This window comes from Notothenia rossii, assembly GCF_949606895.1.
Source record: "Notothenia rossii genome assembly, chromosome: 8".
Classification (NCBI taxonomy): Eukaryota; Metazoa; Chordata; class Actinopteri; order Perciformes; family Nototheniidae; genus Notothenia; species Notothenia rossii.
Window position 1 is genome coordinate 67,688,695 of NC_136906.1, and position 13,847 is coordinate 67,702,541.

Genomic DNA, 13,847 nt, shown 5'->3' on the forward strand with positions numbered 1-13,847 from the left:
ATAATAATGTTTTGGACTGGACCACTAAAGAAGAGGCTGAAACTCAATATGAAGCTTTGTAAAGCAGAGGGTAGCTTCAGATTCAGATGATTATTCTCTGTAGGTTCATCACTCAAGCAACCCCTTTCACTTTGTTATTATTAAAATATCCATAATTTACTAATTAAATATGTTGATGGACTAACTTAGAATAAACTCACCCCCTTTTAAATATATTCATCGTACTTTATTTTCAACTGTTATATATTCAGCTTGAATTTCAAGTAAAGACATCTCTGAGAAGAGTGCATTTTATGATAACTATATAATATATATGTAAATATGATATCGAAGAGAAAATGGTTTGAATATTCACGATGCTGCCGTGTAGGAATGTATTTTTACAAATGTATCAAGATGTGTGGAAAGTTGTACACACACACACACACACACACACACACACACACACACACACACACACACAAACACACACACACACACACACACACACACACACACACACACACAGACACACAGACAAACACACACACACACACACACACACACACACACAGACACACACACACACACACACACACACACACACACACACACACACACACACACACACACACACATACACACAAACAAACAAAGGCCTGACCCAACATATTTACCAGTAGATTATACTCCACAGATGTTGAGAACTTCAGCAGCAGCCAACATAAACTGTATAGAAGCAGTGAGAGAGAACATTGTGACAGGCGGCAAAAACATAATTTGAACTCATTTCCTTTCTGTAATTGAGGTATAAACTCAAAGCACCCATGGCTGTTTCTAGCCAATGCAACGTATGCCTGCTCACACTCTTGAATATGCAATAAAGAATCTACTTGAGGCTTTAAAATGGACCCTGACAGACTCAGACACACTGTCAGGAGGTGGGTCTGTGGATCCATCCAAATCTTTGAGTTGTGAGGGTGGCTTACAGGTGAAATGTTTTTCTTTGAAATGTTACACAAATGTGGATGCCAAATGACATGAATATTGTTGTAATTTCTAGTTTTTATACCACATTTATCAAAGATACCAAATATCTCAGGCTGGATTAGGGGGATTTGGATGTGATGCAATGCATGCTAAGAGCTCCAACAAGAATTGGAATAAAAAGTACCTTTTTTCAAATTCAAAAATACACTACATAATAACAAGGTGATATAGTATGGGGTAGAATAGTTGTTAAGGTTTTCTTTAACTCCATTGGATTGTGCTATTATCCGAGGGGGACTTCAGTAAACTTAATAATACCACAGTGCAGAAGTTCTAACTTAAAATGTACTTCAGTAAAATATACTTAAATGACCAAAAGTAAAGTACTAATTCTATGAAACAACCCATTCAAGAACAACACATACTATGTAATCGGCTAATAGTTATTCGTGTACTATTTAGTACATCACTTAATTGTTGTAGTTGTTTGTTAACTGTATATTGCTAGGTAGTAAAGTTGATCTTAACTTATAATGGTACATTAAACATAATGTATTCATGAATCAACTAGAGTTGTCAAATAAATACAGTAAAGTAAAAAAAAAAAAACGTCCATAGTTTCTGTAAACCACTTGCTCTCATAATTGATAACATGAATATTTGCACGTTTGTACAGATCAAACAATGTACAGCAAACCTATAACTCTGCATACCACAGTTCCACATCTGTTGGATATAAGACCTGTGGGAAGCTAAGCCTCAGCTCACATGCCACAAAGAATTGACATGATTCATCCATGATCAGCATGTCAGTTTCTGGGCAACAATCTCCAAATGTTTCTTACAGCCCTGTTGGAGCATTCCATCAGCAATAACCAGCTACAGTCTACTACACTTATTGGCAACTTTATCAGGTAGGATTTACTTGTTTTTGGCCAACGTGATAACTAAGTACCCACTCACACTTAATCTACTTGTTCTATCAATCTCGCAGCTCATCTGTCTCCAGGTTTAAAAAGTTTGTGTTGTTCTCAAAATCACCTCAGAGTGTTATATATTTTCTTTGTCACGTTAACGGTTCCCCACCTTTCCGCCTGAACTCTTTGGTCATCCCTTCCTCAACTCCATCTTTCTAACAGGTGTTTCTTTCTTTGATCAAGTGTTTTCCCCCAAAGGACTGCAGCTGACTGGATATTGCGCAATGTTCTGCATGTCAAAGCAGAGGAAAGCAGCCATATCTGAGATACATGAACTGGTGGATTTGGCCTGAACTCATATCGGAGGATAGTGTCCACTTTTTCTTTCATTTCACAAACAAAAAATGTACTTCTCAAAGTAGTGGGTGCTTTTATTCATTTGGACATGATTTTAGTGGGAGGAGAAGTTGAGTTGGTTGCATCAATAAAGTGGGAACATCTGTCATAAGACAGGTATCTCCCGGGGAATTTGTGTGTGTAACCCCTGCTCTTATTCACCAAAGAGAAGCCGGAGTGCAACCTGTAATTCTTTTTGGAGGTTATCAGTTTTTAGCTGTCAGGGAGGAGCCTCCTACACAACACACACACACACGCACGCACGCACGCACGCACACACACACACACACACACACACACACACACACACCTGCACAAATACCACACACCCTTTTCTCTTCCTCCCCGTTCACTCTCAGATAAATGTCCACGATGACAGCAATTCAATCAATCATTTACATAATAGATCCTGACGGCTGAATGCAACCATGATTTAATGACACACTGTGTATGAGATGCATCTGGCAAAGTAAAAAGGAGTGATATGAATAAAATAAAAACAACTGTTAGCTTAAAGAGATATATCCTATCAGCTCTCTGCAGAGGCAACATAAGTTTCTTTAAACTGAGAAACTTTAGGTCGTTAAATCCATACTGCCCTCTAGTGGTGCAATAACGTGTATTTAAAGTCTCAGGATTGACCTCTAGATTTGGCAACATAAAGTTACACTTTAAAATTGGCTTAAAATAAAATATCTTGAATGCCTTTTTTGTCTGTCTATATTTCGAAACACTCTCCGATCTATTAGTTAAAACATATTAAAACATGTGATAAGCCTTCCCAATGACAATGGAGACTTTTAATGTTCCTGCAGTGACATTTGTTTATCTAAAGTCTTTTTTATTAGCAGAAACTATTACATGCCACCATAGAAAACGCACAGGTGTAAATAATAAAAGTGATCAGCTTCAGGCTGCTGGTGTGGATGCTGTCACACTGTCATGGCTTCAATGAAACAGAGCTATTGTTAATGTGGTTACTAACACCTGTGCTTTACCGACTGTTGTGCTGTTTACAAGAGAACTCTGCTGTGAGAAAGGTCCATTGTTTTGCAGAAAGAGGTTGGCCCAGTATCATGAAACAGCCCCCCCTCTCACGTGGAGGACTGTGCCGGGTCATAAGACCTTACTTCCCCCCTCCCAACTCCCCCCTGTGTGAAAGCTGTCAAGAATGTTTAAAACCTGTCTGGGACATAAAGCCAGTTAAACTAGTTAAGAAAGTAAAAAGTAGTTGTCTTGATGATGCGCTTGGAGGTATATATACAGGACTGTCTCAGAAAATTAGAATATTGTGATAAAGTTCTTTATTTTCTGTAATGCAATTAAAAAAACAAAAATGTCATACATTCTGGATTCATTACAAATCAACTGAAATATTGCAAGACTTTTATTATTTTAATATTGCTGATTATGGCATACAGCTTAAGAAAACTCAAATATCCTATCTCTAAATATTAGAATATCATGAAAAAGTATACTAGTAGGGTGTTCAACGAATCACTTGAATCGTCTAATTAACTCGAAACACCTGCAAGGGTTTCCTGAGCCTTGAAAAACACTCAGCTTGGTTCAGTAAACTAAATCACAAGTATGGGGAAGACTGCTGATCTGACTGCTGTCCAGAGGACCGTCATTGACACCCTCCATCAGGAGGGTAAGACACAAAAAGAAATTTCTCAAAGAGCAAGCTGTTCACAGAGTGCAGTTTCAAAGCACATCCACAAAAAGTCTGTTGGAAGGGGGAAATGTGGCAGGAAACGCTGCACAACCAAGAGAGATGACCGCAGCCTTAACAGCATTGTGAAGAAGAGTCGCTTCCAGAATTTGGGGGAGCTTCAAAGACAGTGGACTGAAGCTGGAGTCCAGGTATCAAAAGTCACTGTTCACAGACGTGTCCTGGAAATGGGCTACAATAGCCGTATTCCCATGGTCAAGCCACTTCTGAACTCAAGACAACGGAAGAGGCGTCTGACTTGGGCTAAGGAAAAGAAGCACTGGACAGTTGCACAGTGGTCCAAAGTCCTCTTTTCAGACGAAAGCAAGTTTTGTATTTCATTTGGAAGTCAAGGCGCCAGAGTCTGGAGAAAGGCTGGAGAGGAGCAAAATCCAAGTTGCTTGAAATCCAGTGTGAAGTTCCCACAGTCAGCGATGGTTTGGGGAGCCATGTCAGCTGCTGGTGTTGGTCCACTGTGTTTCATCAAGCCCAGAGTAAATGCAGCTGTGTACCAAGAGATTTTAGAGCACTACATGCTTCCGTCTGCTGAAAAGCTCTATGGAGATGAGGAATTCATTTTCCAGCATGATCTGGCACCTGCCCACAGTGCCAAAACCACCAGTAACTGGTGTACTGACCATGGCATTACTGTCCTCGATTGGCCTGCAAATTCCCCTGACCTGAACCCCATAGAGAATATGTGGGGTATTGTGAAGAAGAAGCTGAAAGACACCAGACCCAACAATGCTAATGAGCTAAAGGCCGCTATTGAAGCATCCTGGGCATCCATAACACCTCAGCAATGCCACAGGCTGATTGCCTCCATGCCACGCCGCATTGATGCAGTAATCCGTGCAAAAGGATTCCCAACCAAGTACTGAGTGCATTAATGGACATTTTCAAATGTTTGATTGTGTTTTGCTGTTATAAATCTTTTTTTTTTACTTGGTCTGAGGAACTATTCTAATTTTTTGAGATAGGATTTTTGAGTTTTCTTAAGCTGTATGCCATAATCAGCAATATTAAAATAATAAAAGGCTTGCAATATTTCAGTTGATTTGTAATGAATCCAGAATGTATGACATTTTTGTTTTTTTAAATTGGATTACAGAAAATAAAGAACTTTATCACAATATTCTAATTTTCTGAGACAGTCCTGTAAATATATATAAAGAGTAAAAGCTCAATATCAGTGTAATGTTTTTGATATGAGCTCTACTAGTCTAAATCAATGGATTGTTAACGATCGGTCACAGATTACTTACCAGATTATTAACCATCCACTTTACACAAATGAGGATGACGGCATGATTACACCTTTAAATTTGAGTTATATCATGTTTAAAGGTCTAATTTGTGTTGCGTTAACTTCAGGTTTTATGAGTCTATAATTGAACGTTGAGGCCAAAACACAGACATATATACATTATTGACCCATAAGGACAATATTGTCCACACACACACACACACACACACACACACACACACACACACACACACACACACACACACACACACACACACACACAATGTGTTCAAAATCGTTTTTGCTAATAATTGACATATCCAAGACTGTAAAAAGGAAAAAACTTAGGATATAGTATTACAAAAAAAAAAAAATTGAATGTTTGTGTTTGAATTTGAAAATGAATTCATGTTCGGTAGTTATGATCAGGACTGATGTTGGTTGATTTGGAGACATTTAAAAATAATATTAAAATACATAATTTTAATAGCAGTTTAGTTGATTTTTCTCTTAAATTAAACTAAAGCATTTTTCTCTGAAACAAGAAATCAACAGTCACCTCAGAGTTGTTAAAAAATCCTTTATCTCTCTTTGTGCAGTTCAACACACTTTAAAACAACATTAAATATAAAACAGTAAATGTCTATTGGTCCTCATATCTCATAGTGTAAAGTACATTCAGCGGCATCTTTCAACAGCCGTTACCAGAAAAAGACACCCAGTCCAGAAATCGTTACCAATGAAGAATCCTTTTTATGGACACAAGAAAGTATCTGCCTTTCTGTTCCAAAGTTCCGGATTAGCATGGCAGAGAAAAGTATCCCTAATTCCTTGCAATGAAGTCCATGTTTGGACAGAAGAAAGGGGATCAGGGGATCAGTCGTTCTTCTCTCTCTTCTCTCTGCGGGCCTGTCGCTTGAGCTGGAGGGTCTTCAGCTCAGTCATAGTGGAAAAGGTCCTGTACACCCACACCATCTGTCAATGCACAACACAAACAATCAGGGGTCAAGTGGGGATTTTAGAACTGTATATGCCATGTGAAATATAATGATAAACAATTAAGCTTACCACGATGACGATTGTATTCAGCAGAATAGGAATAGAGTAGACCAAAGATATGAACATGCCCTTCGAATCAAAGTACTGGAAGTTAGAGAAGGACCTGAAAGAACAATAACACATAATGAGATTCCTTAATAACCAAAAAGCATGACCTCAATACACATAATTTCTCACCCAATAGTGACACAAATACTGCCAAAAAAAAGGCTTTACCTCCAGTTCATTGCTGCCAGCTCATTGAGATATTCAGCACTATACACCAGGCCAACTGTAAAAGACAGGTAGTCAGTCAGCATACAGTACAATAAAACGCACAGACTAATAAAAGCTCTTGTTGAAACAAATCTAAATTATCAATGCAATATTAACTGATATAGTCATCTGATTTTGAGAAATAAAAAATATCTTATTTAGCCTTAGATGGTAACATACACATCAATAAGGAGTTGTCCTAACTCTATATTTGAATGATACAGTATGATGTTGACTGTATGTTAGTGTGTGCTGTAAGACCTGATATATTAGTAATTGTATGGTTGCTGATCAGTTCAGTTCAGTTCAGATTTTTGGAAAATGTTTACCCATTACCATTTAAAAATCTTATCTTTTAAAAAATTAACTCGTTTTTGGAAGAATGCCTTACATGCTGAATGTAAGTTTTGATTCCATTACTGGAGTGAATATATTTGCTTTTCTTCTAGTATGTAAGTTAACCAGCAAATAGTCACTTAAAGTAAATTAACCTCATTAACATATAGCTAGTTTCTGCTTGCTAGCATGTAGGCTAAATCTTGATTGAGCATGCTAATTGATGTGTTATTGTAATTAATTTAAAACGTTTGAGTCACTTCTTTACTGCATTTTGTATATATAATTTAGTTTTACACTTTAAACCCGAAGTTTTCAGACAGCACAAGTACCTTTCCTTAGTAGGCTTGTTTGAGACAAGCGAGACCTGCGCAAGTTCGATCAACGTCTTGCTCGTGCGTTGCATGATGGTTAGTCATTTTGTCCGACTTGCTCTGGAGGCTCGCTCACATGAGACGTTGAAATCTCGCGGGACAAAGACGCCCGCAGCCTTGAGAGCGAGGCGCGGCGAGGCGGCGCAGTTCCTCTCCTCGGGCTGCGGAAGCGAAATGCTTGATGGGAAACGACTCGCTGGTATCTCGAGCTGAGCGCTCATTGGTGGGTTTTACCACGTGCTGCTGATGAAACTCTCCAATTGGCTCGGCAAAAGTTTGTTGTTGTTTGGTGTCAGTTTTACGTCGCCACTTCCATTCACATTTTTCATCATTGTTCCACAATGTTTATCATCATGAAATTAATATCTATATATGTTATACTATACTTGCACTGCTTACCGTTTCATACTTTATATATCTTAACATATTCATACACACTGTTCATCCTGCTCACAGGCTGCTGTGTGTATCTAGTGTATTCATACCCCTCACTGTTTATTCATCATTCAATTAATTCTATATTTCATTCTGTAGATTGTGTACATTACTTTTCACTTTACTACTTGTTGCACTCCTGGTTAGAAGCTAAACTGCATTTCGTTGTCTCAGTACTTGTAATATGTGCAATAACAATAAAGTTGAATCTAATCTTGAGCAGGAACAAATGTATTTATTTAGTACATATCTGACATGAACGATTAAACACATTTGTGCATTCTTTATGAATGCAAACCGAGTCAAGCCGACTCCGGAGGTGGCGGTATGCACCTTAAAGTTGTTTGCAATCCGCCAAAAAACAGAGAGAAGAAGAAGAAGGCGAAGAAGTAGAAGAAGAATCCGACTCGGAGCTGTCCGACTTCAGGCAAGCTTTTTGAGACCTCCCCCGGCTGCGGTCGGCTATTCTCGTCTACTTTCGAGGCGAGCCGCAACGCGTCTCAAACAAGCCTATTAACTTGCTTGCTTATTTACATATCACATGGTAAAAGCAGCCGCAGACATGTTTCAATAGGCTTGTTTGAGATAAGCGAGACCTGCGCAATTTCGATCAACGTCTTGCTTGTGCGTTGCATGATGGTTACGGTACGTCTACACTACAGGCATCAAAAAATGCTTTCAACGCTTCGCCCATTCACTTGAATGGGGTGACGTAGACGATTTTGAATCTTCGCCGAACTGCATTGTGGGGAGCATGGCATGGCTTTGCAAGCATCACGAGCATCTATCGGCATCAAAAGTTGAACAATGTTCAACTTTTGAGGCTCGATGCCTGGCATCAGCCAATGAAATCCCGTTTATGCAAATCCCGCCAGTGCAAGCGCAGCCAATCAAACCGCGTGCAAGCTGGGAGAGCCAGACCGCAGTTCATTTCCTCATATTCCAAACGAGATATTACGGTAGCAAATCACCCGGTTCTTTACGACCGGAACTATTTACCGGGATACAAACCGGAGGAACCAGGCATGGAGGGAGGTGGCAGAGACAGTGGGTGAAACTGGTCGTTTTTCGCCTGTTTGGAGAGTTTATATCCAGTTTACTTCGTTTTAACATTGCTATTGCTTTGTATGTCGGGGGCGGGAGATTCATGTGATTGGTTGCTCGCAAAAAATCGCCAAGCTTCAGACACGCCCAGCTTCAGGATTTTTTCATGCCTGTAGTGTAGACGGGCCGTTAGTCATTTTGTCCGACTTGCTCGGTTATGGCTAGAAAGGATCCGTCTTGTGTAAAACTCTCACGAGAGTTTGCAAGTCACGTGGCTGAATGTTTACGTTTGGCAGGCAGCCTTTCAGTTACGATCGTTAACATCAGTTGGCCACAGCAAATGATGGTGAGAAGCTAAACTATCTATTAATTATGTCAATGACAGGGAGTGTGATTGTTGAAATAGGGTGTTCTTGCTGTCCAAAGAAGAATGACAACACTGTAGATCACCAACACTATGGTTTATTTTTTATTCACAGTCAAGTCTGCGTTGTCGCAGTAAAAGTCCCAAGATAGCTCCTGGTGCAATAAAATGTTCCCTTTCAGTGTTTTACTATTATCCTGCTGCATTAACGTGTATGTTGCATTATGTTACTGCTGTAGATGTGTTTCCGAGCCGCTCCAACGAGTTACAACGAGACGTCATATTTACACAAGACGGATCCTTTCTAGCCATAACTGACTTGCTCTGGAGGCTCGCCTACATGAGACGTTGAAATCTCGCGGGACAAAGACGCCCGCAGCCTTAAGAGCTTGCGAGGCGGCGCAGTTCCTCTCCACGGGCTGCGGAAGCGAAATGCTTGATGGGAAACGACTCGCTGGTATCTCGAGCTGAGCGCTCATTGGTGGTTTTTACCCCGTGCCGCTGATGAAACTCTCCAATTGGCCTGGCAAAAGTTTGTTGTTGTTTGGTGTCCGTTTTACGTCGCCACTTCCATTAACATTTTTCATCATTGTTCCACAATGTTTATCATCATGAAATTAATATCTATATATGTTATACTATACTTGCACAAAACAAGCCTAGTGTATGCCCATTATTTCCCTTATTATTGCCGTAAAAAGTTCACACCTTGTATTGCATTGTACTTGGATTTTTGAATTTGGCTAAATGTTCCCAGGAAAAAGTATCAAGAAGTAGCATTGTAGTTAATGTTATGGTTTAAAACTAAGCTATGAGTACATTTTAGTAAGTCAGTCTTGCACCATAAACGAATTTTAACTAAATTTAGATGTATGGGAACAGGTAGGATTTCTTATGCACTTGTACTTTACTTATCAACAGTACACATTAAGGCTAATTGTTGTATGGTTCTGATTCACTTACCCATGAGCAGGAAGTGACATATCTGAGCTCTGTAGTACCTGCACGTCACCACGGTCAGAGACAAACACACAACATGAAACACCATCAGCCCGATCAGCCAGGGCTCCGACCACTGCACCTACACACAGTAAAACAAAGCAAACATTAGGCAGCTGTCACTTGGACTCACATACAAATGCTCCAAAATGGTATCGTTTGTTAATTAAAGGGGATCTGTCAATTAGCCGGGATAGCTAACTCGTAGCTAGCTGGCACTCGAGTCAGAAAATACAATGTAACTTACAGACATGAGAAACGTCCATATCGATGTTATTCTTAACTTGCTGAACTCATCTATAGGGATAGAGCTGATATTATCTGCTTTTTGGTCCGTCATCCTCAAAAAATCCTGTTCAGACGAGGCTCATGTAAACAAGCCAAGACTACGGAAGAGAGCACTTCTTCTTGTATTGGGTGAACTACCAAAACGAGACATTACCGCCACCTAGAGGGGCGGAGCTGTTGGTATTTGATTACAATCATAAAAACACATTAAATATAAGATAAACAAGAACACAAAACTATAATATTATTTCAATAAGAGTTAACAATTTATTAATTTCCCATTAATGTACAGATATGGAAGGTCCAAACAATTGGTCAATCATTAAAAAAAAGTTAAATATTTTCCTTGCTTCCGGGAATATTAGAGGTACTAGCCTGCTACAGCCAGCTTTCCCTTCTTTCATGCTTTATTATAGGCTTCACGTAAGAAGTCTTTAGATGTCTCACTAAAATGATTTATGATCACCCAACATATTTTTTCGTCCTTTTTTTCCAAAAGGCAATATTACGTTCTTGCTTTGTAAATGACATACTGTGATATCTTCATTTTGTTTTATCATAATCCTCATCCTTATCATCGCCCCTCCCTACAAATGTTATCTGAACTATAATCTTCAACACATGTTTGTGTAAGCATCTCAAATGTTTCTTCATCTGTTACAAGAGTAATTTCACCATTTGTTAGGGTTGGATATCTTCCCTGAAGTCTCCCTTTCCTCTGATTCACTAAACTGTTTTCTGTACATTCGTTTTTGGTGAGGTTCTCAAAAATATGTAGTTCCTTACTTCAAACGTGTTATATTGAGGCTTGTTCATACTTCCTTGTCAACCACAAATAATTGAGTTTGACTTACAGTTTATTAACATTTGATCAAACACCTACTTACAAATATCAAGACTTAGAAAACCTTAATCAGACTCGCACACATGCAATTACTCTGAAATGTTAAAGACTACCTGCAATAGTCTCACCAATACATTCTGATTAACTTAACACGTCTTTTCAGAAACTGATGATCACATTCCTGTAAGGGTATCTCCCACATTATCCCTCTGCACAGCTGCCAACACCAGCTTGATATCAAATTTAAAAAAGTTGAAAAAGGCAGTCAATACATGCATGACAAATATGTAACTTAGGCACTGCATAAAGCATTATATCTATACACAGAGCAATTCTTTCAGACATTTTAACTAAATACACTATCATGTGCACATTTTGCAAAGCTTAGTGTGCCATATTATGACCAACAGTAGGACATTAGGATTGTTAACACCAACATGTCACACATGTACAGGTTTAAATAAAGAAATACATGATGACGGACAGTTGATTAGTACACTGAGTCTTGTTAGAAACAACTGTTTTTTTTTAATGTGGTAAAAAAAGGCCTGTCTTACAAAAGTGTATTTGTTTCAGTTCCTACAGCAAACAAGCTTATTGTAATTAAAATGTTTAGTAACAAAATACATTCTCATACACAAATATTATACACATATGAAAAGTCTTGTGTCCGTTGGTTCACTGGTATGTACAGCCAGAAAAAAAAACAAGTGGAGGAGGTATCACTAGCTCAGGGCTTGTTCCTGCCGTGGTGGAAATCAGGGACAAAAGTAGCAGCCACTGTGATCGGAGTAGAGTAGGCCAGGGCAAAATTGTACAGACCGAGCATTAGACACTTCCAGGTGGAGCGCAGAGCCTTGCCAACATTCTGAAAGATAAACATACAGCCAAAGATTAATCATTATTCTGTAGATTTAAAGTAACCAGTGGGTTCAAAGATAAATAAAACTACACAACCATGTCAGAAGTATTTCAATGACATCATTGTTAAGATTATTATTCCGTCTTTTGTATTAAAATAGGACATACTTAATTTCCAAGCACAAACACTTGTCATACAATGACAAATATACTTATTTTTAATGATACTTTGTGTTACAAAGCTCAATCAGTGGTTTTGACAGAATTTGGGAATAAAAAGACCTATAATCAGTCAGAAGCTGGAGAACACATGTGGTGTGGTCAGAACAATAGCGCCATGAGGAGAGCTGCAGTCTGTATTTAACCCTGAGATGGAAACAAAAGGCCCTGTGATGCTGTGAACACTATTGTCTCCTGAGCTCTGAACAGGAAAAGGCCGACCGGTACTTCCTTCCTCCTTGGCTGAACTTATCAAAACTGATACACATAAAGCAATCCAAACTGTAACCTGTATATTAAATGTGATTTTAGTGTAAAAGCAGTTACTATCTTGACTTAAATTCAGATGAATCTTCAGTTACTGTAGAACAGATCAATACAAATCTTCAAATAAGACATGCATTGTATTACTTAATGTACCCTAAACATGGACAACATGTTACATAGTAAATTCACTTATATCCTACTTTTCTATTGTAGTGTCAATGTACCCTCTAATTAAAGATTTTGATCTTTTATACGATTAAAAAAATAAATGGATTATATTTTTTTTATGTAAACAAAAACATGTTTTTATTTCAATGAATCTGTTAAATCATTTGGATTGAGGCTGATTTTGCCCGAGTGTTTACATTTGCCTTGGATAAACATGTTGTAGTTTTAACAAATCCACTATTTATAGGTACTTTATTTTTAAAGTATTGCAAGAATCAGACAAAATATAAAAATAAGTGAACTACCACTTTATCTGATCAGGTTTTTAAATTACGCTTTGCCAAATCTTTCCAACAAAAGCAGAACAAGACGCACACACCCATCAGCAGGCGGTTGCAGTTCGTCTTCATAAGATCAGATATCTGGAACACAGTCAGCTTAAATGTGTAATTTGCCTTTAGTACTAAGTTTTCAGAACAACATTAACAGAACACCAACCTTCCTGACTTTTTTGTACTTTTCTTTCTTCCTTTTCTTCTTCTCTTCTTTCGCCTCGTCTTGCTCCTCCTCATCTACCAGCGGCTCATACGTCTCTGGCAGAAATGCAAAATGAACTCCTCGATGGCTCTTCTCATTTTGCCTGTTGTCGCACACCGTTCGGCTGTCGTTGCGTCCAGAGTGATCCGGGCTCTCCTGGTGATCCACATGTCGCTGATATTTTGCTGCTTGAACATTGAGTGTGCCACCTGAGACTGTATTTCTATCAAACAACCTCAATGGAACAGATTTGGCCTTCATGTTGTCCGTCTATCGCAGTGCTCAGGGATGTCATGAAAAGTACCACTTGCCTCAGGAGGTCAGGTATGTTGTCAGCAGATGTCATATGCATGAGTGGAAGTGCATTCCAATGGACCGCATTGTGTGGAGGATTTGGCACAGAGCTCTTAAAGGTGCAAAGCATTCCTCCTCACAAGACTGACCCCAAAAGCATTTCACATTTTAAAGCAGATTCAAATCACACTGACTTTTATCCAGAGAATGGGCTTAAGAGGACAGCAGGATTATGTGTGTACTGTGAGATGAACTTGAATT

General features: G+C 38.8%; 2 protein-coding genes across 2 annotated transcripts; both read right to left on the reverse strand.

Moving 5' to 3' along the window:
• Positions 1 to 5,802: 5,802 nt before the first annotated feature.
• On the reverse strand, positions 5,803 to 10,545 carry tmem18 (transmembrane protein 18). The gene is made up of 5 exons (XM_079643224.1): positions 10,356 to 10,545; positions 10,073 to 10,190; positions 6,518 to 6,572; positions 6,311 to 6,404; positions 5,803 to 6,217 (listed from the first exon to the last, which is right to left on the reverse strand). The coding sequence occupies exons 1-5, from the start codon at positions 10,446 to 10,448 to the stop codon at positions 6,119 to 6,121; spliced, it is 459 nt and encodes a 152-aa protein (XP_079499350.1). The 5' UTR covers positions 10,449 to 10,545; the 3' UTR covers positions 5,803 to 6,118.
• A 690-nt stretch (positions 10,546 to 11,235) lies between these two features.
• LOC307014944 (required for drug-induced death protein 1-like) lies at positions 11,236 to 13,792 on the reverse strand. The gene is made up of 2 exons (XM_079643225.1): positions 13,254 to 13,792; positions 11,236 to 12,108 (listed from the first exon to the last, which is right to left on the reverse strand). The coding sequence occupies exons 1-2, from the start codon at positions 13,551 to 13,553 to the stop codon at positions 11,971 to 11,973; spliced, it is 438 nt and encodes a 145-aa protein (XP_079499351.1). The 5' UTR covers positions 13,554 to 13,792; the 3' UTR covers positions 11,236 to 11,970.
• Positions 13,793 to 13,847: the final 55 nt, after the last annotated feature.

Coding starts and splice junctions, on each gene's coding strand:
- tmem18 (XM_079643224.1), bottom strand. CDS start 10,448: ATGACGGACCAAAAAGCAGATAATATCAGCTCTATCCCTATAGATGAG. Junction 6,573..10,072: donor ATGTCACTTCCTGCTCATGG/GTAAGTGAATCA, acceptor TGTCTTTTACAG/TTGGCCTGGTGTATAGTGCT. Junction 6,405..6,517: donor CTGGCAGCAATGAACTGGAG/GTAAAGCCTTTT, acceptor TTGTTCTTTCAG/GTCCTTCTCTAACTTCCAGT.
- LOC307014944 (XM_079643225.1), bottom strand. CDS start 13,553: ATGAAGGCCAAATCTGTTCCATTGAGGTTGTTTGATAGAAATACAGTC. Junction 12,109..13,253: donor AGTACAAAAAAGTCAGGAAG/GTTGGTGTTCTG, acceptor TTTATCTTTCAG/AATGTTGGCAAGGCTCTGCG.